Source organism: Bos javanicus, chromosome 10, assembly GCF_032452875.1.
Source record: "Bos javanicus breed banteng chromosome 10, ARS-OSU_banteng_1.0, whole genome shotgun sequence".
Classification (NCBI taxonomy): Eukaryota; Metazoa; Chordata; class Mammalia; order Artiodactyla; family Bovidae; genus Bos; species Bos javanicus.
This window is the reverse complement of record NC_083877.1, coordinates 49385339-49408121: the sequence shown is the minus strand read 5'-3', so window position 1 is coordinate 49408121 and position 22783 is coordinate 49385339. Positions and strand designations below refer to the sequence as shown.

The 22783-nt window shown below is 45.7% G+C and overlaps 1 protein-coding gene and 1 long non-coding RNA gene across 2 annotated transcripts in view; one reads left to right on the top strand and one right to left on the bottom strand.

The window, feature by feature from the left end:
- The first annotated feature begins 641 nt into the window (after nt 1–641).
- On the top strand, nt 642–3566 carry LOC133256215 (uncharacterized). Its single transcript, XR_009739134.1, has 3 exons — nt 642–1102; nt 2619–2819; nt 3189–3566. It is a non-coding gene; the product is annotated as an uncharacterized LOC133256215 (long non-coding RNA).
- A 10194-nt stretch (nt 3567–13760) lies between these two features.
- ANXA2 (annexin A2) overlaps nt 13761–22783 on the bottom strand; it is a 44530-nt gene continuing 35507 nt past the window's right edge. Inside the window, exons 6-13 of the mRNA XM_061431128.1 lie at nt 21823–21913; nt 20822–20901; nt 19433–19492; nt 17675–17768; nt 17009–17104; nt 16499–16557; nt 15139–15261; nt 13761–14125 (exon numbers count right to left, since the gene is read on the bottom strand). Of these exons, the coding sequence (XP_061287112.1) occupies nt 14066–14125; nt 15139–15261; nt 16499–16557; nt 17009–17104; nt 17675–17768; nt 19433–19492; nt 20822–20901; nt 21823–21913 (663 nt within the window). The 3' untranslated portion in view covers nt 13761–14065. The remainder of the gene's footprint in view (nt 14126–15138; nt 15262–16498; nt 16558–17008; nt 17105–17674; nt 17769–19432; nt 19493–20821; nt 20902–21822; nt 21914–22783) is intronic.

Below are 22783 nucleotides of genomic sequence, written 5' to 3'. Positions count from 1 at the left end.
ACTGTGCTTACAGGTAGGTTTTTTCCAACATAAACAGTACGTGTGTTTTCACTATATAGATCTTTAATTAAGTGTGGGGTAAAGTGTGCATTCAATTACAGATCACGCTATGCGGGATCCAAAGAACTAGGCCTTGAATATGGGAAAAAATGAAGGCAGGAGGTGAAGGGGACAGCACAAGATGGCTGGATAGCATCATCGACTCAATGGACATAAGTCTGAGCAAACTCCGAGAGACAGCGAAAGACAGGGAAGCCTGGCGTGCTGCAGGCAGTCCATGGGGGTCGCAGAGAGTCGACTGAACAACAACGAGGGCTTGAATTCGGATTCTATCTAAATTCTTTAAGCTTCCAGCTCTTAGGTGAATCGTGTACCAATTCCTTTGTTTTCAAGACAGCGATAGAGCCATGAAGGATTTCCAATCCATGGGAGGTCAGCTCCCCTAACCCGCGCGTCGTTCAAGGGTCAAATGACCTATCTTACCTGGCTCTTCCAGTTAAACGTCTAGAATTTAGTTTCCAGTAACGCTGCCTATTGAGTTATCCTCAGGCCCAGAGCAAAATTTCCCCGCCAGGCTGCTGGGATGGCGAGCGGCCCACAGGACGCCGAGCGTGCAGGACTAAGGAGAGTTGTGATGAGTCTCACCTGCGGGAGGGCAGCCGTGGGCACTTGCACGTGGCGTGGGCGGAGCCACTCGCACCCTCACCCCCACCCGACTCCTTGGCAACCTGGGGCGTGCTCCGCTCGCTCCCCGCCCATCTCCCCGTGTGCTTCAGGCCCCGGCCCAGCGCTCTAGGCGAGGTTGCCTAGGGGACCGAGGGGCGCATCCCGCCCACCCAGCTTCTCCTGCACCTGCCCACTCACCAGCAAGTGTGGTTCCTCCAGGGGAAGATAGGAGGCTTTCTACTTGGAATATCTTGAGGGTTGCGGCTGCAAAACGCATTTCACCAGAGAAGACTGAAACCAGATAGCGCTCATCAGCCAGTGTGGGAAATCAGTGCTCAAGAGCAGCTAGGGTGCTGATGTTGAGCTAAATATCAGTGCTAAACATCAGCTAAGGACCACGGCAGCTCATATACAGTCCTGTTCCTCCACCTTGAAGGTACCTACCAAGCCCTCCAGTGCCAGTTCCTCGCCACCTGCGCCTGATCATGCCCTGCTGAGTGTCTGGCGTGGGCCTCTCAGGCCGGCATGGCCCACCTGCACTACAGATGGATTCCGGGCGAGACAGCCCCATGTGGCTGATATTCGCTCCTGCTTCCAAGAAGCAACAGGCTTCATTGGGTCTGAGAAAAGGGAGGCAAGGGCCCAGTCCACTGTGAGGCAGGGATCTGGCATTAGCCAGCCCTCTGCATTGCTCACTTCTTGGAGACCAGCAGTTCCACCTGAAGGAGGCCTTCGATCACAGTAACAGAGGAGAACTGCAGTCTCCCCCGAAGTTGGCTTCCTGGGCCAGCCCTACAGTGTAAACCTGAGACCCTATATCCCACGATCTTCTCCCCGCTCCCTGCTGCCTGGAGGACACAGCTGGCTCTTCGTGTAAAGCCCATGTGCAGACACTGAGCCCTGATGCACAGGGTTCCTACTGCACATTCCCTACCCCACCCAGTGGGCACCAGTGCCCACCTCCTGGACAGTCCCAGAGCTTAGCAGGAGCCCCATGGCTACAGCCCCATCCTGCTAAAAATGGGATGGGGAACCAGCCCAGCCCCAAGAATAGCTGTGGTTGATATTTAAACTGATGGACATTTCATCCCTGTGCAGTACTGAACTCACTGTACAGGCTGCCTCAGTGGGAGAGAGTGACCATGAGGCTTGCAAACGTCAAACTGACCTAGAGGTTAGGTTCTCAGAGGGAAGAAAGGTCAAGTCGTTTCAAGAGTACAGCCTGTGCTGACCAACCACTGTTCTTCCAGAGCCCCTGCCCTCTCAGGATTGCCCATTCCTTGAAGCTCAAAATTTGCCTTTCCATTTCAAGTACAAGACAATAAATACTTACATTCATGTGGGAGAAAGCAGTTGCTAGACCAGGAGAAAAGACAGTTACAAAGCCAACTGATTTTGTAGGAAGCATGATTTCCACCTTATTTTGTTAACTTTGGTTGTCTCAGTCTCTGTCGCTTCAGGGTGTAAGCTGATCACCATCTAGTCAGGAAAGCAACCTGCAGGGTTTGTGGGGACATGATATACAAGCTGAGGGAGCCCTTTGGGCCCAGGAGAGGCAGATTCTCTCAAAGGGGTGGGCTCTGGGGTGAAAGGAGGAAGCAAATAGTCTCTTCCCGGAAGAGCTGAGCCACGTGAGACTGAGTGGGATACTGCTAAGTGGAAGACAAGGCTGGTGAAATATTCCCTGCTCAGGCCAGCAAAGGCCTGGATTTCTATGTGCAGATTTGGAGGTCTTGGCCAAGGGAATAAACAGAGGATACAGAGGCTAGGAATAAGGCTGATGTGCATTCTCTGCTTCTGTTCATATTAGAAACTAGATGTGAACTATGCAGAAAGCTCACATTAAAATAGAACTGGCAGTTATCCCACTGAAGAGCTGAGAAGTTTTGATTCCACCTCCTCCTCTGTTTCATCTATGCTCTGAAATAATTTTCTATGGTTTGTTTTCCCAGCAATTTGGAATACACTATCCAGAGAGCATCCGTCATCTTCCTTCTCTTGCTTGAAGATTCTAAATGGAACCTCTAACTTAGGCTCTTCAAAGCACAAAGTTAGATCTCAATCATGGAGCTCTGAAGTATCTGGAATACTTAGGATTTATATGGAACAAATATTGTAAATTATAAAATTTCAGAAGAGAAAGAAGTCAGGAGGTACACATAAAAAGATTCCCTTCCAGCAGTTCATCCTGGCATGGGGGCTGTCCTGGTGACTGAGGGAAGAAATGGTATAGAATCAGAGCAAGACTGGAAAATAGATTTTACCATTAGGCAGGGCCTTATTCCCCCATTCACTACACCAGTCACTAAGCTGTTCCCAGATAGAACCAGTACTGTGGTGGGCAAGTTTTTAATTCCCTGCAAACATCCAGGCTCCCCCGTCAGAGGTCAGGACACTCCAGACGCTGTGTGGAGGTTGGTACTGTTCCTCATCCCTGGGCACTGCCGTGTTCAGTCTCTGAACCCCGCTGTCCCACGGCCAGGCTACTTGCTAAAGGCTTGTTGCTTCTTCCTTTACTCCAGAACCCTTCCCTTGAAGACAATACAGGTATATACATCTTCTTGAACAGGACTTTGGAAACTCAAAAGCTGCCTAAATCTTCCATGAAGCAAGGGGAGCCTGATTTTTACTGCCTGAACCTCGGTCTTCCCTTGTCAGGATGGGGAAGGAAACCTGCCTCTCGCTCTATCCTATGAACTTACTGCCAAGGAAACAAGACCTCATTCTCAAAAGGTTGTCCTGCCAAAATGTTAACAGTGTGATTAGTTCCAGTTGGAGTTCCAGTTGATTCAGATTTTCTCCTTTATACTTTTCTGTAGTTTTGAACTTCCTATAGTGACTCTGCTGTCTTCTTCCTGTATGTCAGGGAAAAAGTACGAAAATAATAAAATTCCTGTTTTAAGGATTGTTGCTGTTGTTCATTTGCTAAGTTGTATCCAACTCTGTGACCCCATGAACTGCAGCACTCCAGACTCCCCTGTCCTTCACTATCTCCTGGATTTTGCTCAAACTCATGTCCACTGAGTTGGTGATGCCATCCAACCATCTCATCCCTGCCTCACTCTTCTCCTTTTGCCTTCATTCTTTCCCAGCATCAGGGCCTTTCCCACTGAGTTGGCTCTTCGCATTGGGTGGCCAGTGTATTGGAATTTCAGTTTCAGCATCAGTCCTTCCAGTGAATATTCAGGGTTGATTTGCTCTAAGATTGCCTGGTTTGATCTCCTTGCAGTCCAAGGGACTCTTCAAGAGTCTTCTCCAGCACCACAATTCAAAGGCTTTAAGGACTACCTCTTACAAAACCCTTCCAGATGTTTTATCCCAGGTGAGAATCAGCTACTGTGGACCACCAAGTACCTTACCTGTGCCTCCATCCTCGCCTTTATCACTCTATATGGTCAGCACTGCCTTGTTCTTCCAATTCTCAGTGATTAGTTCAGTCACCAGCATATAGCAGGCTTTCTACTGAATATGTTAATAAGTCAATAAATGAATAAGTGAATGACTGACAGATCCTGTATTACCTGCTCAACTCTGGACTTTAAAATGTTTCTTAGTCATAGATGAGTTCATATCTATTAGTCATAGATGAGTTCATATCTATCTATTAGTTCATATCTATTAGTTCATTTTAGGACAAAGGTGATCCTTTAAGACCAAGATGGTTTTCCCAAGCTCAGAAATCCAAGAAATATGGCAATTTTGCTGATATAGAAACCTAAAACCTGTTTGAAATATTTATGTATTCCTGATCCAAACTCCTTGCTAATCCTGGTATTAATTAATCTTTTAAAATTATTAATTATCTTTAATAATTAATTAATCATACTTGGAAGTATGATAGTCTTGGGCTCTAATGAATTACAGCTAGGAAAGTTCTAATTGTCCTTACCTACTACTTGAAAAGGACAGTCACCTCCACAGCCAGGTTCCATTGACATAACATCTTTTGTGGTTTGTTTCTTATTAATAGAAAACTGATGGTTCTATTACCGAACAACAAGGGTTGCAGGGAAGGGCTAGTGACCATTCTAAATACTCAGCCCACTTCTCTATTGTGATTTCAGGGGTTTAAGAATGCCCTCTTGAACCCCAGCCATTCTCCTTTTCTTCACTAACTCCTTTTGTTTCCATGATATGGGAAAAAAGCCTTCATTCCAAGATAAAGCCTCCCTTATAAACTTACCTTCAAGAAAGAGACATGGCTAACAACACTGTCAAGATTTCACCAGCATCCTACAGACACTGAAAGGAGAGAGAGGCCCTGCAGAGACCAAGCAGGGGAGTTTGGAGAACTTAAGTATATCCTTAATCAGTCCCAGTTTTGCCCAGAGCTTACCTAGCTTTCAGACTAGACATAGGCTATTTAATGGTAGAATCTTTGGGTTGGGATTTCTCTAAAGCCTATATAACGTGGCTTCTGGTTCACTCTCCCTTTACCCTACACTGTGGAGAACAAGACTGAGCAGGATGATTAGGGACGCAGAGCTGGTAACAGCACAAATGCAAAAGAGGACTTGCAAAGGGGGAAGTGTGTTTTTTTCTGTTTTAAGAAACCTGCTGACATAGGGAATGCTCCCATTTTTCTGCAGAAATGCTGCCTTCAGTGGACAAAATTCAGCCACAATCAAGCTAATTGAATGCACAAATGTAATATTTTTCCAGGGCATCTCCAATTTAATGCTTGATGAAATCGTGTCTTTCGCATATATTTACAAAAGCTTTTCTTCATCCAGAAATGTCTGTTAAAATTGCTTATAGATGCTGAGATAGCAAATCACTCTTCTAATGTAATGAGATAAGTCATCTCTATAAACTTTGCTTGCTCAAATGTACTCGCATAAAAGAAATCAGGCTACAGGCTTTTTTCAATAAATAGAATGAACAACTAGAACTTGATGGCTATAGCATGTTCTGCCTCATTGCTAAGAGATGTTTAAAATTGCTCCCTCTCTCTCTCTCGAGCAGCGCAGTTTTCATTTTGGTAGTTGATGGAAAAAGGAGGTCAGATAAACTGATGTGGATAAGAAGCCAAAGCCGTTTGTCAAAATGTGGGGAGAGGCCTGGAGATTGGAGTCATTTTAAAAACTAAAAATTGATTTAAAAAATTTCTGTCCTCAAATCATTTTTCTTGCTAAATGTAGCCACTTTGTGAGCCTGGTTTCCTCTGCTCCAGTTATCTTTACCAATAATTTCTGCCAAGGGAATTTCACCTACTGGGAAGAATTGTATGTACAATCATTGGTGCATATCCTGGTAAGACAGGTCCGAAGATCAGAGTCCATGGTAAAGATGAGGCCTTGAGAGCTTTAGCCATCTGTTTCTTAAGATTTGTCTTCCAACTCTAATCTGGAAGCCAACAATGTGACACAAAGGTTTAGTAGGCCATCTCACACACCCCCAGGGTCACCATATAGGGCTGGTACGTATGGCTGCTCAGGCCATGCACTGTGTAACTCTGAGGGGACACACCATTCACATAGGCTGCAATGTGAAGGGTGTCATCTGGAGCTGTGCAATGTAACAGTCCTGTCCAGCCCCACCGTGCGAGTCAGGGGAGAAAAAAAAATCATATCTTCTCATTCATAGTTTAATTAGTTTAATAAGTTCCCATGGCTACACTGCATGAATTTATCTTTAACTTCTCCAAGAATACAATCAGAGTTCTTATTATCAGCTGCCAAAGTATGAAAGCCTGCCTGGTGCCCTTTTCCTTCCTTTACAAAGTGAAATTGGGAGAAAAGTCAAATCCCCAGATGGTTCTTTACTTCAAGAAACAGTTTGGACAGTGGACTGTGGAGGACACGCTGGAATCCAGAATATGAGACCGAATTCCACGTGCTGTTTTTGTTGGTTTTGGAAAACACTAGGCAGCCACTGGTCCATTCAGAGGAGATAGCAGGCAGTGTCTGGAATGGTTCTCTGGGGGCCTTCCTTTTGCCAGTCTGTCTTTTGAATTTCCTTTCATACCTGGTGGGGGGTGTGGACCACCCAGACCAGGGGCTGGGAGCGCCTGCCCAGCCCTGCCTTCTCCCTCCACTTTTCTGTCTGCTGGTCAAACTGTGGGATGGGAAGAAACAAAGCCTAAATACTGCTCAGCCCCATCCCTTCTGAGGTCAACACCAGACTATGGGGGGAAGCAGAAAGTCTCCACTTTGTAGGCAGTTCTTTGAACTTTGCCCTCAAGCACATGAAAAAGTCTATTTTGGGATGAGAGGAATCAAATCTAATATGCATAGGAGGAGACATTTGAGAAAAACCCCTATTTTTAGCCTAACTTGCATTATTCTTTTCTTTTTATTTTTTATTGAAGGATAATTGCTTTACAAAATTTTGTTTTCTGTCAAACCTCCACATGAATCAGCCATAGGTATACATATATCCCCTCCCTTTTGAACCTCCCTCCCATCTCCCGCCCCATCCCACCCCTCTAGGTTGATACAGAGCCTGTTGGAGTTTCCTGAGCCATACAGCAAATTCCTGTTGGCTATCTATTTTATATATGGTAATGTAAGTTTCCATGTCACTCTTTCCATACATCTCACCCTCTCCTCCCCTCTCCCCATGTCCATAAGTCTATTTTCTATGTCTGTTTCTCCATGGTTGCCCTGTAAATAAATTCTTCAGTACCATCTTTCTAGATTCCATATATATATGTTGGAATATGATATATATCTTTCTCTTTCTGACTCACTTCACTGTAGAATAGGTTCTAGGTTCATCCACCTCATCAGAACTGACTCAAATGTATTCCTTTTTATGGCTGAGTAAGAGTTGACTCCTTGGAAAAGACCCTGATGCTGGGAGGGATTGGGGGCAGGAGGAGAAGGGGATGACAGATGAGATGGCTGGATGGCATCACCAACTCGACGATGGACATGAGTTTGGGTAAACTCCAGGAGTTGGTCATGGACAGGGTGGCCTGGCGTGCTGTGATTCATGGGGTCGCAAAGAGTGGGACACAACTGAGTGACTGAACTGAACTGAATATTCCATTATGTATATGTACCACAACTTCTTTATCCATTCATCTGTTGATGGACATCTAGGTTGCTTCCATGTTCTAGCTATTGTAAATAGTGATGCAATAAACATTGGGATACATGTGTCTTTTTCAATTTTGGTTTCCTCAGGGTATATGCCTAGGAGTGTGATTGCTGGGTCATAAGTTGGTTTTATTCCTAGTTTTTAAGGAATCTCCATACTGTCTTCTATAGTGGCTGTTCAGTTTACATTCCCAACAGTGAAAGAGCATTCCCTTTTCTCCACACCCTCTCCAGCATTTATTATTTGTAGACTTTTTATAATGGCCATTCTGACTGGTGTGAGGTGATATCTCATTGTAGTTTTGATTTGCATTTCTCCAGTAATAAGCAATGTTGAGCATCTTTTCATGTGTTCGTTAGCCATCTGTATGTCTTCTTTGGAGAAATGTCTGTTTAGGTCTTTTTCCCACTTTTTTATTGGGTTGTTTGTTTTTCTGGTATTGAGTTGTATGAGCTGTTTGTATATTTTAGAAATTAATCCTTTGTCAGTTGTTTCATTTGTCATTATTTTCTCCCATTCTGAGGGTTGTCCTTTCACCTTGCTTATAGTTTTCTTTGCTCTGCAAAAGCTTTTAAGTTTAATCAGCTCCCGCCTGTTTACTTTTGTTTTTATTTCCATTACTCTAGGACGTGGGTCATAGAGGATCTTGCTTTATCGAGTGTTCTGCCTATGTTTTTCTCTAAGAGTTTTATAGTTTCTGGTCTTACATTTAGGTCTTTAATCCATTTTGCATTTATCTTTGTGTATGGTGTTAGGAAGTGTCCTCATTTCATTGTTTTACATGTAGCTGTCCAGTTTTCCCAGCACCACTTGTTGAAGAGGCTGTCTTTGCCCCATTGTATCTTCTTGCCTCTTTTGTCAAAAACAAGGTACCCATAAGTGCATGGGCTTATTTCTGGGCTTTCTGTCTTGTTCCAGTGGTCTGTATTTCTGTTTTTGTGCCAGTACCATACTGAACTGATGACTATAGCTTTGTAGTATAATCTGAAGTCAGGAAGACTGATTCCTCCAGCTCCATTCTTCTTTCTCAAGACTGCTTTGGCTATTCTGGGTCTTCTGTGTTTCCATATGAATTGTGAAATTTTTTGTTCTAGCTCTGTGAAAAATGCCATTGGTAATTTCATAGGGATTGCATTGAATCTATTTCTACCATTTTATCTTCCAGCTCACTAATTTGTTCTTCTGCTTCAGATATTCTATTGATTCCTTCTAGAGTATTTGTAATTTCAATAATTATGTTGCTTGTCTCTGTATGTTTATTCTTTAATTCTTCTAGATCTTTGTTAATTGATTCTTGCATTTTCTCCATTTTGTTTTCAAGGTTTTTGATCATCTTTACTATCATTATTCTGAATTATTTTTCAGGTAGTTTGCCTATTTCCTCTTCATTTTTTGGACTTCTGGTGTTTCTAGTTTGTTCCTTCATTTGTGTAGTATTTCTCTGTCTTTTCATTATTCTTTTTTTAACTTATTGTGTTTGAGGTCTCCTTTTCCCAGGCTTCAAGGTTGAATTCTTTCCTCCTTTTGGTTTCTGCACTCCTAAGGTTGGTCCAGTGGTTTGGTTAAGCTTCCTATAGGGTGAGATTTGTGCTGAGTTTTTGTTTGTTTATTTGTTTTTCCTCTGATGGGCAAGGCTGAGTGAGGTGGTAATCCTGTCTGCTGATGATTGGGCTTGTATTTTTGTTTTGCTTGTTGTTTAGATGAGGTGGCCTGCACAGGGTGCTACTGGTGGTTGGTGATGCTGGTTTTGTATTCAAGTGGTTTCCTTTGTGTGAGTTCTCACTATTTGATTCTCCCTAGGGTTAGTTCTCTGGTAGTCTAGGGTCTTAGAGTCAGTGCTCCCACTCCAAAGGCTCATCAGGGGTTTATCTCTGGTCAGGAACGAAGATTCCACAAGTGGTTTGTTATGGAATTAAGTGAGATTAAAACAAATATCCAAAAACAAGAAACCAAAGATGAACCCCAGAATAATGGCAGTTCCAAAATCAGGCAAATAATAATTAAAATAATGGAATATACACATATACACCCATGCTGCTGCTGTTGCTGCTAAGTCACTTCAGTCTTGTCTGACTCTGTGCCACCCCATAGACGGCAGCCCACCAGGCTCCCCCATCCCTGAGATCTCTAGGCAAGAACACTGGAGTGGGTTGCCATTTCCTTCTCTAATTCATGAAAGTGAAAAGTGAAAGTGAAGTCACTCAGTCGTGTCCGACTCCTAGCAACCCCATGGACTGCAGCCTACCAGGCTCCTCCATCCACGGGATTTTCCAGGCAAGAGTACTGGAGTGGGGTGCCATCACCTTCTCTGATACACCCATGAGCAAAGTCAAAACAGTCCAACAAAAATAGAGTACAGTAGATTGACCTGGCAAACAAAGGAAACCAAAAATTATATTTACCAGTTAAGAATGAAACTAATTAAAGCACAAATTGGAAAACAAAATTAAAGCAAGGTGCCAAGTGGGGAATAAAGCAATGAAAGCAAAACTAACAAATATGTTGAGAGGAAAGGAAAGAAAGAAAGAATAGATATGCAAAGTTAAATAGAGGTAGATGAAGAAGATTTTCATACATTAAAGATTAACTGCAAGGGGAAAAGAACAGTAGGAAAGGCAAACAAAGGAATACATGTAGAAACATATAATAGGTTTAAAAATTAAAAATATAAAAAAGAGAAAAGAAAAAAACGGAAGAAGAAAGAAAATAAGGAAAAGGAAAATTCCACAGAACTGCAAAAGCCCAATGTAGAGGCAGAGGTTTATAACAATAAAAAAATGTGACTGAGGGGCGAAAAAAACTCAAAAGCTTAACTGGATTTCATATTGCCAATAAAATCAACAAGTAAAACAGAAGGGGAGGGGGAGAAAAAAAATCCAAAAGATTCTACAGAACAAGTCAAAAAGTAAGAATAATGTTTTTACTGAGTCATTGCTGTCAAGAGTCCTTTCCCACAGTGGGAGTCAAAGTCCACCTTCCTTCCCTAGGATGCCCTCCATCGCTGTGCTGATCTCTGGACCTGCTGTGGGGGCAACTCTAATCTGGTCCTATTCCTGTGCGTTCTTGCCTTCAATGTCCACAGTTATCAGCACTAGTGTGTTTTCTTTTGTGGGAGCTCTCAATGGCTTTTTATATATTCCATAGACATAGAGGCTGTCTAGTTGACCGTGTGGATTTAATCTGCAGCTTGTACAGCTGGTGGGAAGGTTTTGGGTCTTCTTCCTTAGACACACTGCCCCTGGGTTTCAATTGTGGTTTTATTTCCACCTCTGCTTGTGCATCATCCGCTGGGCTTTGCTCCTGAGGCTGCCCTGGAGGACTTGGGTTTGCCCCTGCGAGGCACAGGTGTGGAGGTGGTGCAGCTGCTTGGGTCGCAGGGATTCTGGCAGCACCAGGTACTCAGGGGAGTTGGCGGCTAGGGCAGCAGGAAATATAGTGCTCTAGAAGGGCATGGCAACCAGTATTGGCCAATACACTCGAGTATTCTTGCCTGGAGAACCCCGCTCCCTGACAGAGAAGCCTGGCAGGTCACAGTCTACAGGGTTGCAAAGAGTCAGCCACGACCGAAGCGACCCTGCATGCACAGACAGAAGACTTTTTTTGCCTGTGGCAGCTCGGCCCCAGTAAGAGTTGAGCGTGAAGGTGGTGCAGCTGCTTGGCTTATAGGGACCCTGGCGGTGCCAACTGTGCAGAGACACGGACTGCCTTCGCCACAGGAGTTATGGCCCTATCAGTCTTTGTTCCAGCTTCTTGTAGCTGGCACTCAGGCCTCTTTGGCCAGTCTTTCTCCACAGCTCCGCCCGTTCAGGCACTTAAAGGGTTCCCTTGCCTGGGGTCCTTCTCTGTTGTTTGGTGCATCAGGCACATAGAGGAGCCCCCTGGCTGGGATCCTACTCTGTGGATCGGAGCAGCAGGCACTTAAAGGGGCACCCTGGGTGGGGTCCTATTCTGTAGTCTAGTGCCTCAGGCACTTGCTGGGCCAGCCTCTTCATTGTTCAGCTGCCAATGCTGGCCTGTGTGGGGAAAGAGGCTACGGTGATGGCTCCACCCCCTATGCTGGACTCAGTGGTATCGCCTTGCTTCCACGGCTGCTGGGCTTTCCTCCACAGACATTTCCCCCCACAATCTCTTCCCTCACATCCCCTCGATCTGTCTCTTCACAGTCAACAGCAGCCCTCACCCTGGGATTGCTCCACAATCCCTAAACTCCAGCTCCTAGCCGCTGCACCTTCCAGGGAACCAGCGTTCCTGTCTGGGGTATATATGGCTGTGGCAAGGACTGTCTGATTCTCATTCCATTTAGGGTGCCACAGATCAGTTGTTTCACTCTCAGCCTTAAATGTTTTTCCTCTGCCTCAGACAATTGCCCTGATGTGGGGATTGGACTCCTGCTTCAGTTCCCCGACTCGTCGAGAGCTGGTCCAGTCCCACTAACACTCCTGTTTTTCCCCCTGGTTCCTTCGTCCTACCAACGGACGTGGTTCTCTATATTCTTTTCCACTGGTCAGGTACTCCTGTTCACTCTCAAGTGGTATTCTGCATGCATTTCTGTGTCTGAAGATGTATTCCTGATGTATCCATGGAGAGAGATGTACTCCAGGTCCACCTACTCCTCTGCCATCTTGTTTCCCCCCTAATTTGCATTTTAAAGAATATCTCATTGGATTTACAGGCACTTCTCAGACCACTTAGGGACTCAAAGAGTTACGTTCCATCTGAGTTTCTACGTAAAGTTTGCCAAAGGTCAAAACAGCAGCTCACAGATGTTTCATCATGTGCTTAATGTGGTGGTGTTTTCACCAGATCTGAGAGCTGCAAAGTGGGGCAGAGGTTCTCCAGATTCCCCTCTCTGTCCAACCAGCCCATTTCACACCTGCATTTCCATTACTGCCTAGACCCTGCAGGCCACTGAGTGCACTGGACATTAGCCAGAAGTCAAGAATTAGCAACTAGCAGAGCATCCTCTACAAACAGGAAATGTAAGAATTTAGGGATAGTTATCAACACTGCCCCAGCCCTACCCCCAGCTGAGGGGAGATACCTGTATGAGTAAGCTGTCCGCAGGGTCCTGGGCTAGAAGCCTAAGAACAGCGTCTTCACCTGGTGAATGGAGACAGATACATCAACACACATACCTGTTTAGCTCGCAGCCTAGCCTATCCATGGAAGGAAGGACCAGAGACCACGTGACTCTAGGAAGGCACCTGGCTGGTTGGGAGGAGAGTAAGAGGGAGATGTGATTCTCACTGCACTGACCCTTTGTGCCTTTTGAAATGTGAACCAGGTGTAAGGATTAGCTCTCCTCCATGATCAAGACCGTGTGAAGTGTGTGGAGAGCTTCCTCCCAGCTGTAACACTCTCCCTTAGATTTCAGGGTGAGGTTGAAATGTTTCCTTCTCTGGGTCATCCTTCTCAATCCTCCCAGGCAACACCGCTTTCTTCTCGGTGCACCTGTCCACTTGTGTTACACTGCCTGGACAAGAATGCTGTAGCCTGACTCAATGACATGTGAGCCCTAGAGGTTGGGACAGGATGTTGTTTATTCCTCTGACTCTTATGGGAACATCTGCAGTATTTGCTGAACACACCATCCCACCCCTCTTCCCTGTTTGAGGCCCCTGCAGATGCTGATTTTCACCTGTATAAAGATGAGCAGAGATGAAGGGGTCATTCTGGGATTTCTCCCAAAGAAATTTCTTGGTTTATCCCTTGGGTAAACAGAGATGCCCAATACAATCTTCTGTTTATAATGAAAGGTGAACCCATCCACTCTTGATATGCTGCCTGTGCTGTTCCAATACACTAGGTGCTAACCACGTATGGACATTGATTATTTGAAATGTCAACAGCATGACTGAGGAATTAACATTTTAAATTATTTCATTTAAATAAATGTAAATGTAAACAGCCACATCTGGATAGTAGCTACCATACTGGATAGCTCCTTTCAAGAGCTTTCTTCCTCGAGGGGGCAGCCTTACCAGCTGAACAAGACCACCCTGAAGCCTGTCTTGATTTTGAAACAATTAACTCAGAGCAAGGTCCACAAGTACCTGTTCCAACAGTAAAAATTCAGTTTATTCATCTGTTTATGACACAGTACTCGTGTTTCACATCATAGATTTCACTTCCAAATCCTTGGAATGTTCATTTCTTTGGCTATAAAGAGGGACTAGCCGGGAAAGCCAGGTAATGCGTAGGAAACTAAACTAACAAAAGAGCGGGTGGGGTGGGCAGCGCTAATGTCATCCTCCCGGGGACGGGCACAGGGGGCTGTTAGCCGCGAGCTGACTGCGGAGAACTGTTAGCTGGAGCACGGAGCAGCCGTCCTCGATGCTTGGGCTGTCGCGGGGCTTCAGTCATCCCCACCACACAGGTACAGCAGCGCTTTCTGGTAGTCGCCCTTGGTGTCTTGCTACAAATGGCCGAGAAAAAAAGAAATTCTAGGTCAGGAGACAGATCCAAATTCTGCAGGAACAGAGAAGCAGGCCCACGGCACATGGAGGCCCTCTGGGACCTGCCCAGATGCCCCCACACCATCAGAGGATCCTCAGAGAACGGGCCAGGGGGGTTACTGCCACAAGCGTAGAAAACAGGGGGTTCTGGGATTAACATGGTAAGTGACCAGAGGACAGAACCTGGTCTGCTCCTCCTGCACTGAGGTCCTGCAGACACCACCCTCTTTCTCCCCGGCCTGCACCCTTCCTTCCAGAGAAGACACACGAGGCCCCTTCCTGTCTCCCTGTGTTGTTTTGTGGACCTGTAACATCACGTGGGAATAAGCTGATGGATTAAGGCAATAATTACTTAGAGTCTAAATGGCCCCAGAATTTTAAACATATGCCCTATGAAACCTAGTTGTAGTGAACTCAGCTCTGAATTCATCCCTGGTGACCACTGACATGCCTTTGACATTTTCAGGATCTTTCAGAAAAAGGGGTTTGCAACATACGTCTGAAATAAACACAGTGGGGGGACCACGGTGACTGCAATCAGTGCTTATAAAAGGATGCTCCATCCCTCCCAAACAGGGACAGGCTACACCAGGGGAAGAGACGGGGGTTCCGAGTGAGGAAATGCTGCCCAGGCTTATCACAGAGGAGTTTCAAGAAATGCAAATATAATAAAATGCAGTTTGAATTGCCTGAAGTCTTTTCAGGATGTTAGCAAGTCTTACAGGATCACTGTCATGAACACCAACTATCACTGTAGAATAGGTGTGGGAAATATAAAATATTTGCCTGATTCTTTAACTTTCCAGGACACGTCGTAATAGCACTTTGAGAATAAACCCCTGATATTTGATGAGTAGCATCTCTCCCCTGGGGAGTTAGGAAACAGAAAACCACCAATGGCAGAAAACCACCATTGTTCTGACGGACACCCGCCTGGGACCCCCAGCCCTCTGATGGCCAGGTGGGGCCTTACCTGAATATAGTAGTACAGGGACTTGCCGTACTTTTTCTTGAATTCAGATCTAATTTTCAACATGTCCACTTCACTGCGCGAGACCATGATTCTAATCAGGACCTTGTCGCGAGTGCCCTTGCCCTGAAAATCAAATTCATACTCCCAGTTACAATTCACTGACAATGTTAATCATTAAAAAGGAGTCTAGCGGGGACTTGGTGATCCAGCGGGTAAGACGCCAAGTTCCCAACTCAGGGGGCAGGGGTTCAATCCCTGATTGGGGCACTAAGATCCTTAATAAAAAATAAAAAAATAATAATTAAAAAAAAAGTCTGGTCGGTTCTCTTGCACATGGAACTGATCTAGGTTCTTGATGCTGCCCTAAGAGATTACAATGATAACATTGAAACTGCTGCCTAAAGAACAATGCGCATCTTGGAATTCCAAACACACAAGGGGCACAAACCCCTGCACACCATGCATTTAACAAACGTGAACTGAGCACTAACTACTGCAAGGCTCAGAGTTAAAGCACGCGAGTTCACCCACGTAACACAAAGCTCCTGGCTCTTGGGGGTTCGGGGAGCACACGTAACCATGTTCACCACAGCTCCGTGCCATCATGAATGGAACAAACAGTAAGGACCACTGAGTTTACTTCCGGAACCTTACACCAGAGAACAGGTCAAACGTGACATGGAACCTAAGGGGAAAGGGAAGTGAGGCCGTGTGGATCAGAGGGTGGCCCAGGAAGAGGCGGCAAGGGCTCAGAAGCACAAGGCACATGTGACAAGTGGAAAAGGGGATGGGACTGTGGGAAGAGACGGCCACTGAAGGGAAAATCGCAGGGCTGGCTTTGGACTCACACAGACTCAAGTGCAAGTCTGGCTATGCAACCTCAAGCAAGCCGCAAGCTTTCCAAGCTCCATTCTCCTCCTCTAGAAAGAAGACGGCCACACAAGCCCCGTAGGTTTTTCAGTAATGATTTACGATGAGGTCAGCAGCACAATGCCTCCTGCACAGTGGTTGCTCAGGAGCCTCTCTCCTCCTTGCCCATCCTCACCCTGGGGCACCAGGGGGGAATCACTGAGAAAGCTGAGCAGGAATCTAACGTGATCACCATCTGGCATTTTCCGTCCTGTGGCACTCTGTTTTCTGCCTGTCCACAAAAACGCACTGGAGTAGCTGGGAGAAGCCGAAGACTGAAAACCACTGGATTGCGGGCTTCCCTCTGTCGGGTGCAAGCGCAGCTGACCAGTGTGGCCACCCAGACAATGGGGTCTCTTCCGCCATCCATTAGTTAAGGAGACTTAGTGTGGGGCACAAAGAAAGAAAAGCCTAGTGCGGAAACATGGACCTCTCGGCAGACTGCTCTTACCTTCATGGAGTCATACAGTCTGTCAGCAAAATACAGGGGCTTGTTCTGAATGCACTGAACTGCGGGGAGAAGAAAGGGTCAGCAAATGGGCCGCACAATGGGAAATGCTCAGGGAAGACCGGGGATCCTCTGAAGCCCCGAGGGCTTTCAAATCAGGGGAGTCTGAGGGCCACAGAAACTGACGCATATATGTGTGTTGCCCCCAAGGAGAGAGCCCTTTCCCTGGTTATCTTATTCTGCCTGGGCAGCTCTCCATTCTACCAACATAAGCCCTTCTTCAGTCCCACATCTTAAATTCATACGGTGAAGATTATGAAACTACCCACAACATGTAAAGAAGTCACACTTCCCAAAGCCACCTGAATTATCAGGATGGTCATTCGTTACTGCTCTGCTTCAGCACAGTGGACTGAAAGCTGATTCCACTGGGACGGGGCAGTGGCGGGGGCGGGGTGTGCGTGTGTGTGTGAGTGTGTGTGTGTGTGTGTGTGTGTGCGTGCACTTGCTTACCCAGATTCAGAAAGGCATTTTCCAGGTCTCCTTTGACCTCCTTCTTGATGCTCTCCAGCATGTCGTAAGGGCTGTAGCTCTTGTACCTTTCAAATACTAAAGAAAAGCAACAAACAATTATTGTAACAGAGCCACTAAGACAGCTGTCAGTGGTCACCCACAGAGTTACACGTCACACACACATGGATGATCACAGCATCCTGGGGTCAGGGACTGCCTTGTGAGCCAGGGCCAGCAATGCACCAGTTGCCCTGGGACAGCCCTCCCATGCATCCGTCCTGAATGGCACAGCTCAGGGCATGTATTTTGACCATCTTCATCTCTATAGAGTGGAACCCTTTTTATCTAAGCTACAAGAAACAGTACATAGCACCCAGCCAAGTCCATTATTTCAAAAAATTTGGCAAGATAAAATGACCTAGACAAGAAGAGGCAGCCCACCAAACAGGGAAAACATTTAGGACAAAAATAAAGCATCCAAAATGGGAGAGAAGGTTGAATGGACTTGGTGAGGAAAAATGCATGAGATTACAAGGTATAGAGTAGAGAATGAACTCTGTACTGGCAGACCCGAGCCCCATCACAGACACCTGCTGGCAATGACCCAACTGAGAGGGCCCTTCATTCAGGCCCCGGACTCGAAGACCTCCCCAGAGCAGCACCCACCTTTCTGGAGGTGGCACACGCTCCGCTCGGTCATGATGCTGATCCACTTGGGAACATCAGTTCCTTTCCTCTTCACACCAGCATCATAGAGATCCTATGAGCACAACCAGCCAGGAAAGTTAACCCCACAATCCAGAGAGCAAGGTCGTTAAAAACACATCATGCAAAAAAAAACAAAAAAAATCTATGCGTTCAAAATGCCAAATGAGAAAGGAGGATGGCACTGCAGGCACAGGAAAAATGTGCTATTTTCTTGATCAATGTCAAAGTCTTGATTAAGAGCAGGCTTCCCAAGACACAGACATGCAGTATGAGACTAGGCTGTGCATGAAGCTGATGCTGAACCAGTCTTCCCTGAATGCCAAGGGAAGAACCAAGAGCTCATCTACAGAAGGACAAGCCAATGCTCACTAGTGCCTCCAGCTCGCCTCCATGTGGCCCTTCCATCTACTGAAGACAGCTGCAGGCCAGGTACCTACCCTGGGCTTCTTAGAAACTGAGAAAATGATGTAGCTGGGAAAAAAGCTGCTTCAACCACGTCCTCAGTTTCTAGAAAATTTAGGGGCTACAAGTAATGCTAAGACTGTCAAGGAAGGAGGGAGAAAGGCTTACGCAGGAGCCAATACTCATTGAGTGACCGTCCACTATCTGGGTGCTGCAAAGCCTAACTTCCATTTCTTTATTAAAACGCTTTTTCTACCTTCTGCTAAAAGTACTCTGTGAAATATACTGAATTTTAAAACTAAAACGAATAACCTTGTTCTTCAGCTCCTCTGAAATACACTGAGACATCTGTCAACCCTCTGGGAAAGGCAGGCAGTTCACAGTGATCTGAATCAGCTTCCCAACTAGTTCTCAGTGATTATGGGATGAGAAGCAGCAGGAGTTCCATTTGGCCAGAAAGGAAGGAAGGACCTCTGCCTCCCTCGTCTTCTCCCCACGACCCGGGGCGGTGAGCTTGCCCGTCCCTGACCACGCCTCTACCACCTTCTTCCACTGCTGTGTGCTGTATATACTGTATTAGGGTTCATTTGCAGCAACTGCACACCAGTGCGCACAGCTGTAGCACACCCTGCGGAAACTGGTTCCTCCATACAAGCAAAGCCTGAACGAGCAAATGTGAGTCAGATGCTGGTCCTGTAACTAACACCGGCATTATAAGGTCGTATAACTATGGCTCCCAGAAAGTGAAAATGAAGCCCACAGGTTCTTTGACGTTTCTCCCTCCCAAACACGGAGCCTACCTCCTCTCCTGCTGTCTGGAGGCCAGACCTAGGGCCTTGCCTCTAAAGAACAGAGTGTGACAGAAGTGACAGCATGTGGCTCTTGAGATCACATCCTAAATGGCACCTGGCTTCCTCCTGACAGTCTCTCTCGGATCACTCTCTCTGGGAGAGCCTGCTGTCACGCTGTGGGATCACTCAGACAGCCCCTTAGCAAGGCCCATGTGGAAAGGGACTAAGGCCTCCTGTCAACAGTCACGTGGGTGGGCCATCCGGGAAGCCTCCTGATGCAGTCAGGCCCTCAGAGGATGTAGCCCTGGTCAAAAATTTGTCTCCAACCTCAGGAGAAGCCCTGAGCCAGAACCACCCAGCCAAGCCACTTCCCACTGCCTGACCCACACACACTGAGGGGTAATACATGCTTGTGGTTCTAAGCCACTGAGTTTCGACGTAATTTGTTACACAGGACAGATGACTACATAGATGATCCAGAGACTAGGAAACAAAATATCAAACCAAGAAGCTTGGCACTGACCCTGGCATCCTGGTCAATCAGTTCATAATCAATGACAGAGCCATCCTCTGCTCTCCGACCCTAAAAGAAAAAAAGAGAAAGAACATCAAATTTATATCTTTGTACATTTTAAAACTGAAAATGTTGATTTCTCCCCAACTCATGTAAGCCACTATTTACTGAATGGACACCCTCTGAAAATTTTTCTTCACTTAAAAGTCTAGGCAAGACCAAGGATTGCTACAATAATTGAGGCAGTGAAGTGGGGCGCTATACCCTCTGTGGTACCCATTCCTGGGCTAAGCACCTTACAGAATCCACCCTCTGTCCACCCCCCAAAAAGGTAATGATATTTAAATTCCTTCCCTTGGAGAGCACACAATCCCGAAGGAGAAATAAGGATGGGATAAATGGTAAAGCAACACAGTATCTGTGGCTCTAAGCAGATGAGAAATGCAAAAAAAGGAAGAAATCCATCAAGTAGTATCATCAGCAAAGTCTATGGACAACGGGGTGCAGCTGAGGTAAACCCAAAGGATGTGTCAGATGAGGGTGGTACAGGGGAATGGGAGAAAGCCCCTCCACACAAGAGGAAAGTCTCAGAGGACTGAGGTGAGCAGGGGGAAAGCCGGGGAGGAAGATTAAGGGAGGGCTGGCGGACAGAGGATGCCTGAAGGCAGTTGAGAGTTTGTATTTGATACAGCAGAAATGAGTTTTGATCAGGGTACGAGTAAAACGATACAAGTGGATTTCAAAATGATGGGTAGGTGGCCACACTCAGGGCAGGTGGTAGAGAAGGGAGCTAGGGAGGGCGGAATGGAGCTGTGACAGCAATGGAGGTGTGGGTGGAGTGTGCCCACTTGTCTTCAGGGTTCCTGGATGAAATTCCTCTTCCCTCGCAGCGCTCAGAGTCATTAATCTGCACGTGGGTCAGACCTCAGACTTAGACGGAAGTGCCTTTCAGCTACATTCATGTGTTAACCTTGGCAAACAAGCAAAGACCTCCTCTCCAGGCAAACCACTACCTGGACAAACTATCCCTTAAGAAGCGATAACAGGTGAAAGAAACAAGAGGGTCACTTCCCACTGGGTCCTAAGTGATGACAGAGAGAGGCAAAATGACTTTCCCCGAGTCACAAGGCTGGCACACAAATCCAGGCCAGGAGCTAAGAGCTGCCTCTTCCTCCTCTGGCCCCAAAGTCCACCTGACCATACGGTTTTGCAGGATAAGAAATCCTATTATACAAAAATGACAACTCTGCAGTTGAGAGTGCAAACCCACTGTCAAAATACAGCTGGAATTTCTGAGGCAGGCCCAGAGGACTGAGTTAATTTGCTCCTGAGTATAAAAGGAGGTATGCAGCTTGCATTGGGAGGAAGCAAGGACAAAGCAACGAACCGGAAACCAACCTTTGCGAGGGCGACCATCAGCTTGCGGAAGTCGCCAGATGTGTCGGAAACGATGTCCTTCTCCAGATCGGTCTTGTACACTTGGAAAACAACACATCTAGTTTAACACTTCCTGCCTACGCAGCCAGCCACCCCACCCAGCCCCTGCCCACTAAGCCTCTGAAAAGCAGAAATCTGTGGCAGCGTGGATGTACCCCTAAAAATGAGGGTGGATTCTCAAGAAGGAATTTTACCCTCATAAAATCAGAACTAGTATTATTGTATTATTATCAGTGATAAGGGATACACAGAGCAGGATCAGACAGGGGATCCTCAAGTTCAGCTTTGATCAGGGACCTCCTGTCTAGCTAAAATACTATTTCCCAAACTTCTTGATTACACTTATTTAGAGCATCGAACAAACCGGAGGACTACATACACATACATACACAAAACTGTGCTTTATATCTACTGATTGAGAAAATGCACAATGGTAAAAAACTAGTTAGAATTAAAGGGTACTTTTGAATGAATGTGTATTTTACTACTCAAAATAACACCTATGTTGAAATGAAGTACCACATATCAGGTACGCTGCGTCATTTACTCCACCTCTGGCCTCCTATACTGCTTGGTGCACATGGGTTCTTTTGTCTCCTGAAACAATGATCCACAGTCAAGTCTGGGAATCTGCTCAGCAGACACTGGACAGCACTCAGTACATGAAATCCATGGGGGATACTTTCTACTTCTCCCCATCAGATCTCTTTTGTTTCATAGTCTCTGCTTTCCCTCCCATATATTCTTCTGAACTAGTTCTAGGGGGATGTAGTCACAAAGCCCAGGCCATCAGGAGATGGAGGAGAGTGACCTGGTCACAGCAAACCCCTGGACAGTCCAGATGGCAGGTGTTTATACACACGGAATCCAGGGATCCTATCCTGAACACCAGACCAGGGGGCCAGGATAGTGGTCCCGGAAACAAGGTGGAATGGGCGCACCATGGAACTGGGGCTACTCACTTTCCTTGTAGACTCTGTTGATTTCCTGCAGCTCCTGGTTGGTCCTTGAGCAGATGATCTCAATGAGAGAGTCCTCATCAGTCCCCAGCCCCTGGGAACCAGGCAGCAGAGACATTAGCAGGGAAACCCCTCCCGGCCACTAGCCCACTTCTCTGAACTCAATCAGGTAAATTGCACACACGGGTTCGGTCTACAGTGCACCCCTTTCTGCATTCCTCCAGAGGGATCTGTACTGATTCCTTGGCACAAGGTGATGTTATATTCTATTCCTTTAAAAAAAAAAAAAGCTTCACTAGAATAAAGGATGGTTTAACTGGCATGTTTTTTTAGCTCAACTATATATATATATATATATATATATATATATATATATATATATATATAAATATAAATTTCCTTACTATATATACACATATAGTGAAATGGGAAGAGACAGTAATGGAATACACTAAAATGTTAAAATATAGCCCTTTTTGGCAATGGGTTTATAAAATGAATAACTTCATCTTCTCCTTATGTTTCTTTATTTTTCAACTCCTCTAATAATCAGCCATTATTTTCATAGAAAAGAAATCATTTTCTTTATTACACAATTCTGCTCATTAATTTAAAATAAAGGAATATAGAAATTTTGAGCTGTCATTGGAGGTCAGCATTGTTAGATTGAAATAAGTCTTTGACGAGGGAAAGGTATAGATAAGATAAAATTTTTAGCTTTACCTCTTTGAAATGTAAAACTGGGTTAATGTTAAAAATTTCATTCTTGTACTTCCATTTTTGCTTGATTACTATGCACTCTTCAGGCATTTTAGAGAAGCAAAAGGAAATAATGAAGTGCCAAATAAACCTAGACACCAACACTTTATTAAGGAATGAGAATTTGATGGGTGATGTATTCAAATTTAATATATACACTTTTGAGCTGGCGTGCCAGATAGCTTGAAAGGACTCAATGAAACAT